The sequence below is a fragment of the Terrapene carolina genome, unplaced genomic scaffold (assembly GCF_002925995.2).
Source record: "Terrapene carolina triunguis isolate 2854851 unplaced genomic scaffold, T_m_triunguis-2.0 Scaffold17, whole genome shotgun sequence".
In the NCBI taxonomy this organism is placed as follows: domain Eukaryota; kingdom Metazoa; phylum Chordata; order Testudines; family Emydidae; genus Terrapene; species Terrapene triunguis.
In genome coordinates, this window is record NW_020664368.1 from 5,371,559 (window position 1) to 5,391,928 (window position 20,370).

Consider the following 20,370-nt stretch of genomic DNA (forward strand, 5'->3'; position numbering starts at 1 on the left):
TTGTTCTCCTTAACCACTGAGGACAGTGCAAGAAGTAATGGGCTTAAATTGCAGCAAGGGAGATTTAGGTTAGACTTTAGGAAAAACTTCCTAACTATAAAGGTAGTTAAGCACTGGAATAAATTGCCTAGGGAGGTTGTTTAATCTCCATCACTGGAGATTTTTAAGAACAGATTAGACAAACACCTTCCAGGGATGGTCTAGATCAGGGGTCGGCAATGTTTGGCACGCGACTCGCCAGGGTAAGCACCCTGGCGGGCCGGGCCAGTTTATTTACCTGCTGACGGGAAGCGGCGTGGGCGAGGGATGTGCTGGCCATGGCTTCCTGCCGCCCCCATTGGCCCGGGACGGTGAACCGCGGCCAGTGGGGGCCGTGATCGGCCGAACCTGCCGCGTCAGCAAGTAAATAAACTGCCCCGGCCCGCCAGGGTGCTTACCCTGGCGAGCCGCATGCCAAACGTTGCCGACCCCTGGTCTAGATAATACTTAGTCCTGCCTCAGTGCAGGGTTCTGGACTGATGACCTATCTAGGTCCCTTCCAATCCTACATTTCTATGGGTTTATGCTAAATGACTTCCCTCAGACTCAAAAAGTAGTTCAGTCACAGTTGCATAAAAAATTGTAACTCTGAAAATAGGGTCCTCTTATCACAAATTGCCATTTTTTGCTATATATGAAGAAACATGCTTAAGGCCAAGATTTGCTTTAATTTACACTGATTTAAATCCAGAGTAACTCCACTGACAATAGTAGAGACATTCCAAATGCTGTGTTAGTCTGGATCTGTAAAAAGCAACAAAGAGTCATGCGTCTGACGAAGTGGGTATTTACCCATGAAAGCTTATGCTCCAATACATCTGTTAGTCTATAAGGTACCACAGGACTCTTTGTTGCTAGTTGCAGAGTGGTGGCCTGACCAGTGCCCACTGAAGTCAACAGAAAGTCATCTTGGAGAAATTGGTGGATCTTTCGTTATCTTTTTCAGCCCCAGAGAGTACATCTATACAGCAAGTGGCAGGCTGCAGCAGTGAGTCTCTGAGCCCAGGTCAACAGACTTGGACTTGCATGCTGTGCTAAAAATAGCTGTGTAGGTGTTGCAGCTCAGGCTGGAGTGTAGGCTCTGAGGTCTAGGGAGGGGGTTATTTTTAGCACTGCTATTTTTAGCACGATAGTGAGAGCCCGCGTTTGTCGACAGGCTCAGAGACTCGCAGACGCGGGCTGTGTAGACATACCCCAAAATTCTTCATGTACATTACTTATCTGAAATAATCACTGCAGATTCCCTGGTAGAATCTGGCCCCTGAAATTCTATATAATCCTGGATAAAGTTAACTCCAAGAGGGAACATTAGTGAGTGTAAGCGGGTGGCTTGCCCTGTGCAGGCAGGAGGGCCTGGGGCTCAGGGCCGGATTAACCTTGCGTGGGCCTGATGCCAAACATATTTGTGGGACCCCCTGGGGGATAGTGGAGCATGGCATGGGGAAGTTGGTCCCCAGAGCGAGGGGCTGGCTAGGGGCAATGGGGCATGGCATGATGGGGGTGGTCCCACTACGCCCAGCCCAGTGCAAGGGCACTGTTTACAAACCGGCAGTTGCCAGATACACCATGGCCCACCCGGCCCTGTGCTGCCAGCATGCCTCTTCCCCTTGGGGGGCGGGCCTGGGCCGTGCCCCACAGTTCCCTGCCCAAACACTGCCCTGCTCCCAATGCCCAGCATCCCCTGGACCTGCTATGCCCATTTATGGTGCCCCTCCACATATCCCCCACCACAAATGCACAGTGACCTGCACACCACCACCCTGCCCAGTGCACCCCCACTCACAGCCCCACCTAGGGTTACCAGATAGCAACTGTGAAAAAACGGGACAGGGGGTGGGGGATAATAGGCGCCTATATAAGAAAAAGTCCCAAAACACGTGACTGTCCCTTTAAAAACGGGACATCTGGTCACCCTAGCCCCACCACAACTGCCCAGCACCCCCCCCCCACAGCCCGACCACAACTGTTCAGCACCCACACAGAACCCCCACTCTCTAGCACCCCAACACACATAAACCTCCCCCACTGCCCAGCACCCCCGCCCCCTCACAGCCCAGCACCCCCCACTGGCCCCCCAGACACACACTCCCCTCACTCCCCGCCCCCGGCCGAACTCACTGCTGCTGGGAGGTGACTGTGTCAGCCGGGGCTGGTCCCGTTCCTGGGATGGGGAATTGCTCTAGCTCCTTGGGAGCAGTGTGATCATCCAGGCGAGGGCCTGCCCCTGCCCTGGACAGCCTCTCAGGACCCTCTTGCCTAGAGGGGCCCAGCCAAGGCCCCCACACTGCCCCTTCCCCCTTACACTGGCCGAGAGTGGCCAGAGCCAGAGCTGCACTGGGGTCTGGCCAGGGGGGCGGAGAGAAGGTGGGTGGGGCCAGGCAGCAGAGAGGAGCCAGAGGGCTGGCAGGGCCTCAGGGCTCAGTGCAAATGGAGCAGGCCGGGCCAGGGCCCCTTCTGAGCGCGGGGCCAGCCAGGGCCGGCTTCAGGCCGATTCAGCCGATTCGGCTGAATCGGGCCCCGCGCCTAAAAGGGCCCCGCAGCTGTCCACCCCTCCCCCAGCTCACTTCCCCCTTCTCCCCTCCCCTGAATGCTCTGTCCCCCTGCTCCTCCCCCTCCCCTGCTTCCTGCGAATCAGATGTTCGCGGGAAGTCTGAAAACAAGCAGGGGCAGGTGGGCAGCAGCAGGTAAGCTGAGGCGGAGGGGGACGTGAGGAGGAGGGCTCCGGGGAGGCGCGGTGCGGCCCAGTCCGGCCCCGGCTGAGCAGCTCCCTCCGGCCCCGGTGGCTCCAGCCTGGCCCAGGCCCTGGGGCACTGGCCCCGGTTCCAGCCGAGCGTGCCGGCCCCGGTTCCGGCCGAGCGCGCCGGCCGAGCACCCCCAGCCCCGGCGGCTCCGGCCCCGGCCCCAGCGGCTCCGGCCCGGCTCGGGATCAGGTGATTCCCCTATAAAAAGTAGCTGGAAGCTGAAGTGAGGGGAAAACTCAGGGAGAGCAAAGACTGCGGGAGTGAGGAGGCTTCAGCAGAGTCCTGGGATTTGTGACTATGGTTTATCTATACCAGTGGTGCCCAACCTTATTACACAGGAGTGCCACATAAAACTTATGTGGGCCAAACAGATTCTACATATTTTAATAAGATTTAAAGTTACATGTATTGATTTATATTTGAAGTTTAGCTTGTGTTGTATGTATTTAGATAGGTTGTTTCTATGTACAGTATTGTCTGTTTCAGGGCCGGCTCCAGCATTTCTGCCGCCCCAAGCAAAAAAAAAAAAAAAAAAACCCGCGCCCCCCGGCGGCAGGTCCTTCGCTCCTAGAGGGAGTGAGGGACCTGCCGCCCCCAAATTGCCGCACGTGCCGCCCCTCTCCCTTGGCCGCCCCAAGCACCTGCTTCTTAAGCTGGTGCCTGGAGCCGGCCCTGGTCTGTTTACACACTTGTGTAAACTAAAATGATGTAAACGTGATGACAAAAGGCTAATGAATTGGCCGAGTTTGGACCCCGGGATGTGAATAGCAATGCGCACCAGGATGATGAACTGTAACTCACTCATGTAGATGCTGCAGGTGCAACCCATAAGGTTCCTAGTTTGCCTTCATGTAATCCTCTTCAAACAGGACTACATTAATGGGAAGAAGGAACCTTTTAGTTCACACCCCCGGCATCCACACAGGGGAGTTACAGAGCAGTTCTTTGGTGCTCCCTGTAGTCCGAACCACAGGTCAGTATAGATGTAGCCTAAGATTCCAGCTAGGAAGTGCTGGCAATAGCCTGCTAAGGCAGGGAAGACCCTGAGAGAGCAGGGGAAAGACAGCCAAAGTTCTCCAAGCAGGGAGGCTTGGGAGCAGGAAGAGAAACGTTTGCTTGTTGGACTTTAATTTGGGACTCTGAGTTTTATTTTGAGTTTGTTTTGTGAATAAACTTAGGTCCAACGAGGGGTATTTTGACACCAGAAAAAGAGTGTGGAGTCTTCATAAGGGGCCCTTGAGGGGGAAACACGCAGGTGCTGCAGGGTGACCTCTGGCCATAAGGGGTTGCTCACAGTGTGGTTGCTCGTTACAGTGAGGAATAAAAAAGTGAAGATTATGAATGAAATTCTGCCCTCAGTAATGCACAGGGGTAAATGAAGGCAGAATTTGACAAATTTATATATAAATGCGTGTAATAAAGATGTCAAACATGCCTGTTATATTTGTTCAACTGAACTTGAAAATGTGCTTGTTTTTTTTTAGGTTAGCCAATATACCAAAGCAATTCAAATATATGAACAGAAAATCCGAAACCTAACCATCAAGGTGGAACATATGGAGTCAACCAGTGTTTCTTACACTGAGTTGGACTTTCAGTTACTGAAACTGGAAATCAATGAAATGCAGAGACTGGTCACTCAGCTGAAATCCACACTTGTGGGAAGCAATGTGATTGTTGAACAACTATACGTGGAGGTAGAGTATGAGGGTTATTCTGCCATTCAGAAACATTCAGTTCTCTGTTACACCAGTGAAATTTGGAATGTCTCTACTATTGTCAGTGGAGTTACTCTGGATTTAAATCAGTGTAAATTAAAGCAAATCTTGGCCTTAAGCATGTTTCTTCATATATAGCAAAAAATGGCAATTTTTATCGTTTGTGTGACAAAGTTAAAGTTCTTGGATGCTGCTATATTAAATAAATATGCTGTCTAAATTATTATAATAAATATTAATTTATGGGCACCTATGCCTGAAAGCTTCTGTGGTCTAATAAACATAATTAAAAATTTAACATATTAGGGTAGTGACCTGATTAATATAAAATCAAGAACTGGAAAAGACTCATACCTTCCCAATATTCAATAAATCAAATTTTCAAAATTATCACTCATTCACCTGGAGTGAATAATTGTTTTTGATGGTAAGTAAAATATCATTAGTTTCTTCACTGTCCTCTTCAACATTAAATGAGTGTGTGAGTAGATTATTTATCTGGGCAGGTAAATTTTCAAGATATCTGCAAGGCTGAAATCATTTATAGGTAACAGTTAATAACCAAGTAAGCCTTATTGGACATTTTGGGGTGATCTTTAGCATTACGGTATATGATTGAGAGCTAAAATCACAAACATTTTCTTGTGGTTACACACATCCGCACGAGACCTGATGTTTATGCTAAAACATATTCTTGGGAACATTTCCTAAAACTTGTTCTGCAGCACCTGTTGTGAAATGATAAATTCAGCCTAAAATATTTGTGAAATAAAGTTGACTGTAATTTAAAGTCATGCTAAATTTTTATTTCTCCAGATTAGGAATCTGACTGTCATGGTAAATGATCTGGAATCATTGGACAAAAACAATATCCTTGCAATCCGTCGAGAAATTGTGACACTGCAGAATCGATTGAAGGAATGTGAAAAGGATAGAAATCAAACCACTCCACCCTCCTATTTCCCACCAGGTAAGCATTCCGTGTATAAATCACATGAGAAAGGATGGTAGAAGTAGGAAGAAGACTGAGTTAAATGAAATGACAATAAAGCACAGGTCGAAAAGTAACGTTTTGCCCTTCTTCCAAACTCTCTTTTTGTGGTATAATATAAGAACATAAGAATGGCCATATTGGGTCAGACGAAAGGTCCATATACCCCAGTATCCTGTCTTCCAACAGTGGCCAATGTCAAGTGCTCCAAAGGGAATGAACAGAACAGGTAATCATCAAGTGATTTCTCCATCCCTGCCCATCCTGGCTAATAGCCATTGATGGACCTATCCTCCATGAATTTATCTAGTTCCTTTTTGAACCCTGTTATAGTCGTGGCCTTCACAACATCCTCTGGCAAGGAGTTCCACAGGTTTACTGTGCGTTGTGTGAAAAAATACTTCCTTTTGTTTGGTTTAAACCTGCTGCCTATTAATTTCATTTGGTGACCCTTAGTTCTTGTGTTATGAAAAGGAGCAAAAAACATTTCCTTATTTACTTTCTCCACACCAGTCATGCTTTTATAGACCTCTATCATATCCCCACTTAGTCGTCTTTTTTCAAAACTGAAAAGTCCCAGTCTCTTATTAATCTCTCCTCATATGGCAGACGCTCCACACCCCCTAATAATTTTTGTTGCCCTTTTCTGAACCTTTTCCAATTCCAATCTATCTTTTTTGAGATGGGGTGACCACATCTGTATGCAGTATGCAAGATGTGGACGTACCATGGATTTATATAGAGGCAATAGGATGTTTTCTGTCTTATTATCTATCCCTTTCTTAATGATTCCCAACATTCTGTTTGCTTTTTTGACTGCCACTGCACATTGAGTGGATATTTTCAGAGAAATATCCACAATGACTTTAAGATCTCTTTCTTGAGTGGTAACAGCTAATTTAGTCCCCATCATTTTATACGTATAGTTGGATTTATGTTTTCCAATGTGCATTACTTTGTATTTATCAACATTGAGGGGGCCACTTAGGGATCTGGGGCAAAATCAGTACTTGGTCCTGCTAGTGAAGGCAGGGGGCTGGACTCGATGACCTTTCAAGGTCCCTTCCAGTTCTAGGAGATAGGATATCTCCATTTATTTATTTATTGAATTTCATCTGCCATTTTGTTGCCCTGTCACCCAGTTTTGAGAGAGATGTTTTTTCTGACTAAGTCTGATCATGATTAACTTCTGTTAAAGTGATTTGTGTCTTGTCAATGTCACTCTACTGATGCTTGGGAAATTTGAGAAGCAGCTGATGCATGGAGCTGTTTGTATGCAGACTCAAGAAGACAAAATTGCGTAGTTTACATTTTTCATTAATATGCAGAAATTTATTCTGAGCCATAAAGGCTAGAATCTTAGGGTGAAATCCTAGTCCCATTGAACTCAGTGGGAGTTTTGCCATTGTCTTCAATGGAGCCAGGATTTCACTCTTTTTTTTTTTTTTTTTAAAGAAAGTTTAAATTCTGTAGCAATTGATAGCTCTCCTTAAGGGAAAGCTTCCCAGTCACTAATGAGTAGGCAAGAGGATTTTTCAAGCAGTGTTACTCCCTTTGTATGCATTTTTATGACTTCTTTTTGCCAAATTATTCTAAAGCAGAAGGTATTACAATGTTCATAATACAATGGGGGAAGAAGACTGCTTTTTCACCTATACCTAACAATTTGGCTAGCAAATCAGAGGTGAACCAGACTAATAACAAAGAGTTTGGAGAAACCTTTGAACAAAGCAGAGCACTTTCCACTGTACAGATAGTTCACGAATTACCTACCGGTACTTGCCTCCTACCACCTTCAGGTCAGTTATTTCAAGCTTCCCATTAGCAGGAGAGAGGAACTGGTAAAAGTAAAAGTTTTCCCTCTGTGGCCTCTTCAGGGCTTGCCAGCACTGCAGGCAGCCAGTGCAGTTTGTCTCTGATAGGAAAAATGAACAGCACTTTCTCTGTTGGGTCAGATGATGCGGGGAGGGGGAGGGAAATACACTCTAAAGTCCTTTGCTAATCCTTAGGAAAGGCTTACCAATTGTTCAGTGGAAAGTGTAGGATTTAAAAAGCATTTGAAGGGCATTTCATTGATTTATTGAGGGTGATGGTGTGTAGAGAGAGGCTGCCTCTTTCTTCTCAAGCCTGACAAGTCTTTCTTACAGTTAAAAAGTGCTAAAACCTTTAACCATAGTGCTGTGTTCAGCAGGTGTATGTAAGAGGAGGAGGGGCTCATTTCAGGGTTAGTGGACCTCTTTCTGGTTGACTTGAATGTGGCATGCCTGCAGGGCACACAGGCCCGGCTCCAGGCACCAGCTTGGCAAGCAGGTGCTTGGGGCGGCCACTCCGGAGAGGGGCGGCAGGTCCAGCTATTCGGCAGCAATTCGGTGGATGGTCCCTCACTCCCACTCGGAGCGAAGGACCTTCCGCCGAATTGCCACCGCAGATCACGATTGCGATTTTTGGTTTTTTTTTTGGCTGCTTGGGGCAGCCAAAACCCTGGAGCCGGCCCTGAGGGCACAGCAGCTTTCTTAGCACCGGGAGTGACATGGAAGGCCAGCTCCTCAGCTGGCATAAGTTGCCATAGCTCCATTGACTTTGGTTGGACTATGACAGTTTATACCAGTTGAGGACCTTTTTGGATGGTTTCTGGGTTCAATTCCCCCATGGGCACAGAGGCTTCAGAAGGCCCCTATTGCAATGAAACCTCAGTGGTTCTCTTGTTTGAGGGGGGTGTGAAGCTGTGGAGAGGCCATAGGGAGGGACTCTGTATGTCTTGTGAACAGTAGAGGTAACTTGCCACCAATTTCAAATAGGTCAAAACAAGGTTTGGTGGGAGTTTGGGAGCAGGGTGGGATTGTGACTTCTGGGTGTGCCATTAGGGGGAGATCCAATGACAATAAACCATGCTGAAGGGGAGTATATCAGTGCCATGGTTCCTACTCCAGCCCAAGACTGGAATAGCAACTGTGGAGAGCCTGGGAATTTTCCTGTCTGTTAGGGAGTGGAGCTGCTCAGCTACTACTGTGTAAATACCTAGATAGAGACAAAGATTCAGATCCCTAACCTGCTGTATAATTGACCACACAAAGCCTGCTTAGCCTGACTTTGGGTACGTCTATACTTACCTCCGGGTTCGGCGGTAAGCAATCGATCTTCTGGGATTGATTTATCGCATCTTGTCTAGACGCGATAAATCGATCCTGGATCGATCCCGGAAGTGCTCGCCGTCGACGCCGGTACTCCTGCTCCACGAGAGGAGTACGCGGAGTCGACGGGGGAGCCTGCCTGCTGCATGTGGACCTTTGGTAAGTACCTTTAAGTTCGAACTAAGGTACTTCGACTTCAGCTACGTTATTTACGTAGCTGAAGTTGCGTATCTTAGTTCGAACTGGGGGGTTAGTGTGCATGGTGGGGAGGGAAGGAAGGAAGGGGAACAGATAAATTGCACTCTCTTTGCAGTGGGTGCAATCTTTCATTTCATGTCATATTGTTCAAAACTTTCTACACTGATTGCACACAGTATAGTCCATTTCCTTAACAGAGAGAAAGTGGGAGGGAGAAGTTGCTGTTTGGGAACAGGGGGTGAATAAGTGAGCTTGTTGGATTTCCTGGATGGGTCCCTTTGGAGGATGCAAATAGTTGCACACACTAGACTATCAAAACTCCCTAGCACGCCTTTAAGCAGTTACACACAGATTTTCATACATTTCCTCCACAACTTTGATTCCTGTCAAACCACTTCCTCTGCTTTTGGCTCATACTATATTTATAATATTTGTATTACACTGATCCTTTGTCCTGCTTTCAGATCTGTTCCCCCCCTCCCCTACTTCGTATGTTGGTTGGGTAAAGTGGACTTGGGAGAGCCTGAAAAATCCCTAACTTGTCTAAGGAGGGTTTAATTAAAGTTACTTGCTCTTGCTCTTTGGAATACAGCCCCTCAAACACTGCATCCCAAGGTGCTGCTCACTGACACGCTGTGTAGTGAGAGCAGGCCTATTCTCAAGCAACCTATCAGAAAGTAAGTACTGCTCTCCATCTGGCCTGCTCTCTGACTGCAGTTTTCTAGTGCATGGCCCAGTCTGAGATGGGATTCAGTAAATGTGTTGATAATAAAAACTCATTACTTTTACCATGCCTGCAGCAGTTTCCAGCACCTCTGTCACTATTTACTGCCCCAAATCAGCAGAAACTTATCCAACCTCTTCCCATCCCTTTGACAAACTGAATGACTGTCTCTCTTTTGTGTTGATTTCAACTGATTGCATCAGGGCAGGAGTACAGAGACGAGTTCAGTGAGGGCTCAGCAACAGGCTTTTTGTCACACTGGACTAAAATTATCTGGTAGTCAGTGGAGAGTCATGAGCCAAATGAGACACTAACAGGCAAATGGAAAGGAAAAGCTGTTTCCCCCCCCCCCATTGAGCCTTCATGGACTAATATACCAGACTTCAAGTTATTGGCAAACAGCTCTCACGAGGGTGGGAACATGGAATTAGCCTCCATGGAAGCTCAGGCATCTTGGTATGAGGGTCACACTGATTTCATGCCCTCCCCCCCATCTAAGTAAAGCTGGGATGTAGGAAAATAAATGCCTATAGTCTGGTTGTCTTTTGGGGTAAGGTACCAGTTATCACTTGAAATGTTAATGCCTTAGTTACGGATATGTTTATTTAGAGCTGGATATTTCCATGGTGTTTGTACAAACACAGGCCCACTCCAGAAATCTGATCTGGGTGGGTGGATCCCTGTGCCCCTGATATCAATGGGAATCAATGTGGGTATAAGGATCTGCCTGCATGGGCCAGATCACAGGAGTAGGACCAAAATGTAATATGTTCCTTTCCCCAGGGAGCTTACTATTTCTGGGTTGGATGGTGTCCCAGCCCTTTAGAAGAGGTGGCACATTGCCGGGCTGCCCCAGGAGCAACACAGGAAAAATTGTGGTGCAAGGAGTCACATTTTCCCTTTCTGCCTTGTTCTTCAAGGGGCACAGGCAATGTTCCCTCTACTTTTTTCCATCCATGTGCGGAATGAATTTTGTTATGTGCACCAAATTATCGAGGTAATGTGTGGATGTGTGCTACCAGTAGAAACAAAATACTTAGATATAATATATATTTTTAAAAAGTTACCATAGGGATAATTACTCCATCCAGGACAGGTTAGGCATTTTAGAACTCATTAAACAAAGCATTAAATTTAAGCGTAAGAGAAATAAAAATTATGAAATGCACAGATGAGTCAAAAAACTCAAATAACAGCATGTTGAAAGAATAAAATTACAGAGACTATATGTGCATTGCAGGAAGTATTAAGAAGTAACAGCAACAACAACAACACAAGTATGTGTTGGGGAGGTGAGTGTGAAAGACAGTGTGTGTGTGTGTGTGTGTGTGTGTGTGTGTGTGTGTGTGAGAGAGAGAGAGAAACACACAGTGTGTGTGTGTGTGTGTGACAGACACACACACACACACACGCTGCCCCTTTAAGTATGCTGCCCCTTTAAGTAGATCGGCACTCACCAGTCTGAAGCCTGCTTGTTCAGACACAGCAGCAGCCACCAGCAAGCTCCGTCCCAGTTCTGAGCTCTGTCGTGTCCCTCCCCCGCTCTGCAGAGATGGTGGGGCAGGGGAGGGGGACACCCTGACATCACACTCCCTCCTGTCCTCCTGATCTGCACAGCAAGCAGGAGGCTCCCGGGAGCAGCTGACCAGGGACTCCAAGGCATAGGGCAGGAGCAGTGCAGCAGTGGGGGGAAGAGGGCACCTAAAGTGCGCGGCACTTGATAGACTGCTGGGCGGCCGCCTGGCCACGCAGCTTAGAGGGAACTATGGGCACAAGGATATCAATTCACTGCAGTCACAACCCCCAGCCTGCCAGCTTAGCTGTGGTGACTGGCACACTGGGGCTATGGAGCCATGGCTTCCCGCCTCTCCATGCTCACTCCTCTGCCCCACAGAAGTGGGGTAGCAAGCAGACATGCAGCGCCACTTCCCCCTGCGCATCCTGACCCAAAGTCTGGGTAGCCTGTGTGGGGGAATAAAGCGTATGTGTTTTCTTAGCTCCCTCTACCTTATTCCCCCACGTGAACATGCAGCCCACCTCTGAAAAAGAGACAAGACACGGCTTTAGCCCTGGGACTTCAATGATCAGAGGTCTAACACAGTAAAAAAGGAGTTAAAATGCTAAAGTCTGAATAATTCATATGGATTTATTTCAAGTGCCGCCCAATATTTACAAAATGACATGACATTTTGTTTCTTTTGTGTATCTTTTTCCACAAGATCCAGACAGGAAGGCAAGTTAAGATTAAATAAACAACAATGAGTTCCTCTGAACCTGTGCAGAAGACAGATAACCCACCCTGACTACCACAGAGGGTTTTTTTTAAACACTTTCTGGGAAAGTTTTCAAAAATCAAAATCAAACATCCACTGTATGGAACTTCACACAATTTCTCATGTCATTAAACTAAACATGCTCCTAACTTTATTTTAATAATTCATACATGGTTTCATAAATAAGAAACAAACAAGTGTTCAGCAGAGAGATCTCTTTAAGGGAAGAAATAATAATTTATTATTTCTTTTGTAAGAAACGGTCTCTCTGCCGAACACACGTTTGTTTTTTATTTATGAAACAGTGCATGAATTATTAAAATAAAGCTGGATTGGGTTCAGTTTAATGACATGAAAAATTATTTGAGGTTGCATATATATGAGTTTAGTAGTACCTCAGTACCAGCAATATTATTTGGAACAAATCACAGATTTATAGAAGCACTTAATAACCATTTAATTTTGAAATAAGATTGCTGTGAGTTAAGTTCAGTAATAGATTCAATATGTCGACAGTTAAGAACAAACCATAATGCCGGAGGTAGCGATACACAATAGAGATATAAGGCAAATGGCTCAAATTGATTTATGAGTTGGCAGGCTGCAAGCCACTGTGCATCATCATCTGCATTATCTTTCTTGCACTGCATTAGCTGAGGTATGAGCACCTCCAAACATCAGTATGTGTGCCAAGTACTGAGGCCATGTTCTTAGCCATGCTAATTGCCATTTGCAGAGCTACAGCCTGCCTGGCCGTACAGTGCCTGCATTGTGTGCTATATCTGGAAATGAGGTCTCAGGTCTCAGCGGTCCATTCCCAGTCAGTAAAGCACTTAAACACGTGTTTAAATGCTTTGCTGAATATGAGCCTAGAATGCTGATTTGCTGTAATTGGAGCATTATTTGGTAGTTTTTTCAACAAGGGAGCAAAACCCAGGGCTACACCATCTTCTAGCAGTGTGTCCTCAGAGCAGAAAATTGATCAGGGGGGAAGTTACAGTGGCACAGAATGGCTGTAACCTCTGCTCTGGCCAACCAAGCCCCACAGATGGCTGGTGCTGACTAAGAAGGGGCATGACCCAGGTGGCCAGGGGAGGCAGCAATTCAGCACAGCCTCTCTGCAGCTTCCATCAGCAGGGCTCCATAGAAGCCCCACGAAGAAATGAAATCTGCCTCCCACCCCCCCACAGTGAGGGCAGTGAGTGAATTCCTGATCCCCACCTGCTTTGACACCAGGGGTCAGGCTGGGCTAGGGAGATGTGGGAAAAGCTATACAACAGAAGAAAGGAGACAGTGGAGCTTAGGAAAGGGGAAAGACAAAAGGAAGGGAGACATGGTGAGTTTCACTGCAAAACCGTATTTCATAGACTGCCACAAATGTTACAATTACAGTTAAATGCACATTAATATTGGATTCTGCAGATGTTACCAATAGTTAGACTGAAAGGCCAGAAAGACACTGTCCTGCCTCTAGGGCAATGCATCCCTCCATCTAGATGCCGATAAATCATCCCTGCCAGGGATGACTTTGATCCCTCTATTTCTGAAGAAGAAATGTTTTGCATTTGTAAGCGCCAGTTTTCTCCAAGTGGCAGGTGTGTTCCAATCATTTCCCAGAGAGAGCATCTTCAGACCGGCCATAAGGGGTTTTCCCCCCTCTGCATATTGCTTTGTATTTTGTGGACTGTTCAGAAGATGTTTCTGGCCAAAGGAACCTGCTCGTCTGGGTCTGTCAGTGGCAGTATGCGTTTCCCTATTCTGCTCCATGGGTGCTGTTCAACCCTCCTTAAGGGGGACCAGCTTTAGGTATGAGAGCATAGTTCTGTCTTTGTGTTATCTCAGTTCTCAGTGCTAATAAGGGGGTGATGGTGTTATTTGTGCTGTGGCTACTTCTCTGTTAGGAATAGATTAAGGCCAGCAACTCTTTTCATATAGGCTTGCAAACAGCCATCAAATGATATTCACTGAAAAGATAAAATATCATGAGTGATGTGGAGAAAGTAGACAAGGAAAAGTTATTTACTTATTCCCATAATACAAGAACTAGGGGTCACCACATGAAATTAATAGGCAGCAGGTTTAAAACAAATAAAAGGAAGTTCTTCTTCACACAACGCACAGTCAACTTGTGGAACTCCTTCCCTGAGGAGGTTGTGAAGGCTAGGACTATAACAGCGTTTAAAAGAGAACTGGATAAATTCATGGAGGTTAAGTCCATTAATGGCTATTAGCCAGGATGGGTAAGGAATGGTGTCCCTAGACTCTGTTTGTCAGAGGGTGGAGATGGATGGCAGGAGAGAGATCACTTGATCATTACCTGTTAGGTTCACTCCCTCTGGGGCACCTGGCATTGGCCACTGTCGGTGGACAGGATACTGGGCTAGATGGATCTTTGGTCTGACCCAGTACGGCCGTTCTTATGTTCTTAAGTGACTTGTGTCAAAGATACACCCCTCCCCCACTACAGCATGTGCAACCTCTGCACTGATCTAGGTGTTTATTATGTAATCAGCTGTTGCCATGAATTGATCAATTAATAGAAACATGAAACTCAGGTCTTGGCAGGTAAAATTTCCTTCACCTCTAAGAAGGAGGGAGCATTGTCTAGTGGTGAAAGCACCCTAGTTAAGAAATGTTTGTTCTAGTCTTGGCATTGCCACTCACTTGCTGTGTGACCTTGTGCAGGTCACTTAGCATCTGTGTCTCAGATTACCATATTTTTAAAGGAAAAAGAAACCTGGCACATGTACATGGTGACATCTTTTAGGGCTGGAAAGAGTCAGACAAAAGGACACTTTTATTTTAAAGTGTGCTGGTGTCACCACGGCCAGCTTCTGACTCAGAGAGGGACATGTGTATTTTGGAGTGGAGGATTTTTTCAATTTTTAAATCAGCTTCTGTACCGAATGACTGGAGGATAGCTAATGTGATGCCAATTTTTAAAAAGGGCTCCAGAGGTGACCCCAGCAATTACAGGCTGGTAAACCTGACTTCAGTACCGGGCAAACTGATTGAAACTATAGTAAAGACCAAAATTGTCAGACACATAGATTAACATAATTTGTTGGGGAAGAGTTAACATGTTTTTTGTAAAGGGAAATCATGCCTCACCAATCTACTAGAATTCTTTGAGGGGGTCAACAAGCATGTGGACAAGGGGGATCCAGTGGATATAGTATATTTAGATTTTCAGGAAGCCTTCGACAAGGTCCCTCATCGAAGCCTCTGAAGCAAAGTAAGCAGTCATGGGATAAGAGGGAAGGTCCTCTCATGGATTGGTAACTGGTTAAAAGATAGAAAACAAAGGGTAGGAATAAATAGTCAGTTTTCAGAATGGAGAGAGTAAATAGTGGTGTCCCCCAGGGGTCGGTACTGGGACTAGTCCTTTATTCAACGTATTCATAAATGATCTGGAAAAAGGGGTTAACAGTGAGATGGAAAAATTTGCAGATGATACAAAACTACTCATGATAGTTAAGTCCCAGGCAGACTGCAAAGAGCTACAGAAGATCTCTCAAAACTGGGTGACTGGGCAACAAAATGGCAGATGAAATTCAATGTTGATAAATGCAAAGTAATGCACATTAGAAAACATAATTCCAACTACACATATAAAATGATGGGGTCTAAATTAGCTGTTACCACTCAAGAAAGAGATCTTGGAGTCATTGTGGATAGTTCTCTGAAAACATCCACTCAATGTGCAGTGGCAGTCAAAAAGGTAAACAGAATGTTGGGAATCATTAAGAAAGGGATAGATAATAAGATAGAAAATATCCTATTGCCTCTATATAAATCCGTGGTACGTCCACATCTTGAATACTGCGTACAGATGTGGTCGCCCCATCTCAAAAAAGATAGATTGGAATTGGAAAAGGTTCAGAAAAGGGCAACAAAAATTATTAGGGGTGTGGAGCGTCTGCCATATGAGGAGAGATTAATAAGAGACTGGGACTTTTCAGCTTGAAAAAAAGACGACTAAGGGGGGATATGATAAGAGGTCTATAAAATCATGACTGGTGTGGAGAAAGTAAAGAAGGAAGTATTATTTACTCCTCATAACGCAAGAACTAGGGGTCACCAAATGACATGAATAGGCAGCAGGTTTAAAACAAACAAAAGGAAGTATTTTTTCACACAACGCACAGTCAACCTGTGGAACTCCTTGCCAGAGGATGTTGTGAAGGCCAAGACTATAACAGGGTTCAAAAAAGAACGAGATACATTCATGAAGGATAGGTCCATCAATGGCTATTAGCAGGGCAGGGATGGTGTCCTTAGCCTCTGTTTGCCAGAAGCTGGGAATGGGCAATAGGGAATGGATCACTTGATGATTGCCTGTTCTGTCCATTCCCTTTAGGGCACCTGGCATTGGCCACTGTCAGAACACAGGATACTGGGCTAGATGGACCTTTGGTCTGACCCAATATGGCCGTTCTTATGTTCCAATGATGTAGTGTTCTGCGTTCATTGTGAAACATTGAACAAGTGTCACCAGCAGTCGCTTTGAGCAAAGGAATAGCTTTGATAGCATTCATTCACGTTCTCTTCATTCCAGACATTGTTCATTCCACTGAATGCTCATTCCACTGTGCTGTTTGTTCTCGGTAAACAGTGTAAATTCTACTCAGCATAGCAATACATCTTGAACAAGCATTGTGTAACTATAAAAAACCCAAACATTTTGGCTGATGAAATAAAAAAAAAACAAAACCAGAATATTTTAGTCATCCTGAAGCTCCTGGGACATCATAAGAAACACCAGGACTGTCCTGTTTAAACTATGTAAGGTCACTTTATAGTTACCTCACATGTAAACTGGGGATATTTAACTCCAGCTCACAGAGCTGTTGTAAGGCTATGCTCATTAATGTCTGAATTGCTTTGAGAGCTTCAGATGGAAGGTACTGTGAAATATTGTTTTAAAGTGGTGATTTTGACAGCAGCATGCTAATCTGAAATGAGCCTCTAGAACTAGTGCTGCTAATTCTCCCTCCAACTTCTAAAACTCACTGTTGTACAATGAGACAAGATGTTCCTTTTTCTTGTTTCCTATATTCTCAGAACTAAGCTCCACTGCAGGAGCAAATGACCTAAAATGCTTCTGAAATTGTATTTTCTATGTGATTTCCCAACCCATCTGATCATAAACTGATCATTTATCTGAAACAGAAGCTGATCACGTATTTACTGCAAATGAGTACTGACTGAAAACAGAGGTCCCTATAATTTGGTGCTGGATTGTTGGCTGTTTTTTCAGTATGACCCCCGTTCTAGTGGTATGGGCCTTTGACCGCTGTATCTCAGTCAGACTGGAACAGCTACAGTAATGAAATCCATGTGCTGTTTACATGGTGCAAAGCAAGTCGTTGACAAAGATATGAATGTATTTCTGTCCTTGCAACTAAGCTGATTCTTATAAAGCACACACTGTAAATCCTCTCCCCTAATCATGCCATTTGAAAAGCCCGAATTTTCTTTTTGCTTACAGGTAGTTGTGGTCATGGTGGAATTGTGAATATCAGCCAGCCCTATGTTGTACAGCTGAACTGGAGAGGATTTTCCTTCAAATATGGTGCCTGGGGTAGGGATTACTCTCTTCGGACGCCACAGAAGGACCTATACTGGGTTGCACCTTTGAACACAGATGGGAGACTCTTGGAATATTACAGACTTCATAATTCCTATGATGATTTGCTGCTATTCAAAAACGCTAAAGAAAATAGAATTGTATACGGGGAAGGCAGTGGCATTGCAGTTTACAATAATTTCATGTATTATAATATATATAGTACAAGAGATATGGGCAAGCTCGATTTAAACACAAACACATTGGCTTTGAGGAAAACTCTGCCCAACGCTGCTTATAGTAACCGTTTCTCTTATGCTGGTGTTGGGTGGCAAGATATGGACTTTGCTGTGGATGAAAGTGGATTATGGGTAATTTATTCAACTGAGGAAACCACGGGTAACATTGTGATTAGCAAACTCAATGAGACCACACTTGATGTGCTCCATACTTGGAAAACAAGGCAGTACAAGCCATCTGTTTCCAACGCTTTCATCATATGTGGTGTTCTATATGCCACAAGACCTGTCAACACTAGGAAAGAGGAAATATTTTACATGTATGACACCAACACTGAACAGGAAGGTAGAATTAGTATAATTATGGACAAAATGTTAGAAACAGTTCAGAGTATCAACTATAACCCCTCAGACCAAATCCTGTATGTTTACAATGATGGCTACCTTGTTAGATACAATCTGATTTTTCAACCTGCGTTACACTGATATGAATTTACATAACAGCTAGAGATCATAGAAAGTCCAATTTTGTATCCCTGTGGACAATGTTAATGTCCTAATCCTACCAAGAGTAGCTACTGGGCATAGGGTTTATTACCATGAGCTGTCCCATTGAAGGGATTACTTACACTAATAACCTCTATGCCTGGTAATAACTAGTTGCAAGATTGGATTCTTAGCTTTTTAACTGGTGTTTAGATACAATGGTGACAGGTGTACTAGAAATGCCTCTGCTGTAAAGATAAATAGATGACTTATTGATGGACAGAACATGCATAGCAATAGGCTCACACACTGATGTGCATTTGGAGGAATGTATGTATTTGGATAAAACATGGAAACTGAACTGCTGTTTTGTCATCATTGCTCAAAATATGGAAGGCCATAAATATATTAATCACTAGCCTCAAATAATTACTAAAAGATTAAAATTAGAGGAGAATTAAGACTTGATCTTTAAAGAGCAGACCATCGGTTAAGATGAAGCTATGGAAACGGTTGCCATGGCGCCTTCCTTTCAACCCATCAATGTATTTTAGATGGCAGGGCTCCAATGGACTACTTTCCTAAAGTTGCACTCCTGGGAAAAAAACCTTACCCATTTTTGGATGGTTGCATTTTCTTAGCACTGTGTCCTGGGAGCATGAGCCATAGCCCACTGAAAACAATGGAAAGAGTTCCATTGACTTTCATAGTCTCTGGCAGTCCCTTGGTGTATGCCATATGCTGCAGTAGAGCAGAAACTATGCCACTCTACATGCTTCCATTGAGCCATTTGGCATTCTGCAATTTACTGTGACCTCCATTAGCATCTTTCAAAAACACTCCGAAAACAAGGAGCCAAAATTCATTTCCAGTATAACTCCATTGGCTTCAATTATTTTACATTGGAGGGTGAATCTGGCACATGATCTGTCAGTTACAGAATACTGAAGTTAGGACAAAATCAGTCATATGATCTTTATTTTTAAAATGCCACATAATATTTTTTATCAATATCTGTACTGTAATCATGTCAGAAATACTGACATGTACAATTATGAAAATGCAGTGAATGTTTGCTGGTTTTGTTTTATTAACCCTATCTTTGTTTTCTTATAATCTGGATCAGTAGATGTGAATGATTAATTTTTGTTTAATAAAAAGTGTTCTAAAAATCCAAACCCTACAGTTATTTAAGTCATTATGTGACAGCTGGGAAACTTTTGGGATGCAGCAAAAAGCCAGCTTGACCAAACAATATTGGAAACAGAGATCATCATACTCCATAGTTCCTAGAACAACACAAAGGTGTGAATCAATCTGTCAGTAACTAGATGAAGGACTTTATTTCCTCCCATTGAAATATGTTCATCAGTTAGATTAACATTCTCCACCAAGTTGAGATGTTACTTGAGAGGTCTGAGGCTGATGACCCATCTTTAAGCCAGGTGCTGCCGTTTACCAGGTATCTGCATCTTTTTCCTGAAAATCTGTGAAATAAATTTGAAAGCCAGCTAGCACTGGCACAGTAATCTGATCCATGAGCATGGGCCTATAAGGAATTCACAATAGCCCTACCAAAGGATGTTTAAAAATAAAAAAGCTAATAGCAGAATATTTCTTGCTTCACATTTTTTGGCGAACCAATAATTCCCAAGGGTTGCCCTAATCACAGGCAGCTCTATATGGCAGCTCTATATGGCATCACATTTTAAGGAGAAATTTGGGGCTAGATCCACAAACAGGACTTAAAGTTAGGTGTTGCAACACTGAACCTAGGTCCCCTGCCACTTACTGGAATCTTCTGCTCTGACTCAGGTACACAGGCTCCCCATAAATCAGTGGTTCCCAAACTTTAGCAACCCATGAATCCCTTTCACTAAAATGTCAAGTCTCGTGAACCACCTCCTAAAAATGAATATTTCCAGGGATTTTCTCCCTTACCTCAGCATAAATTATAAAAGCAGTGATCTTGGAAATTTAAAATTTGTTTTTATGACATGCTTATTACACACTATTAATTATTATTTATCATTACAATATTTTTATTACATTATGAAAACGGGAACACCCTTCCAAGATCCCACTTTTGTAGCTTGTATCACTTTTGATTAAGCCTGTTATAAGACAAGGCTCCTATCAGAGGCACCAGTAGAAAAAATGGGGGCGGGGGCAAAGCCCCCCCCCACATCCTGGGGTCTGGGGGGCGGCACTGCCAGAAAAGTGGGGTGCCCTACAGGGTCTGCCAGAAAAAAAGGGGAGGG

General features: G+C 44.5%; 1 protein-coding gene across 1 annotated transcript in view; it reads left to right on the forward strand.

The window, feature by feature from the left end:
• LOC112103231 (olfactomedin-4-like) overlaps positions 1–19,180 on the forward strand; it is a 33,033-nt gene extending 13,853 nt beyond the window's left edge. The window contains exons 4-6 of the mRNA XM_026647653.1: positions 4,265–4,477; positions 5,315–5,468; positions 17,307–19,180. Coding sequence (XP_026503438.1) covers positions 4,265–4,477; positions 5,315–5,468; positions 17,307–18,109 — 1,170 coding nt within the window. The 3' untranslated portion in view covers positions 18,110–19,180. The remainder of the gene's footprint in view (positions 1–4,264; positions 4,478–5,314; positions 5,469–17,306) is intronic.
• The last annotated feature ends 1,190 nt before the right edge of the window (positions 19,181–20,370 follow it).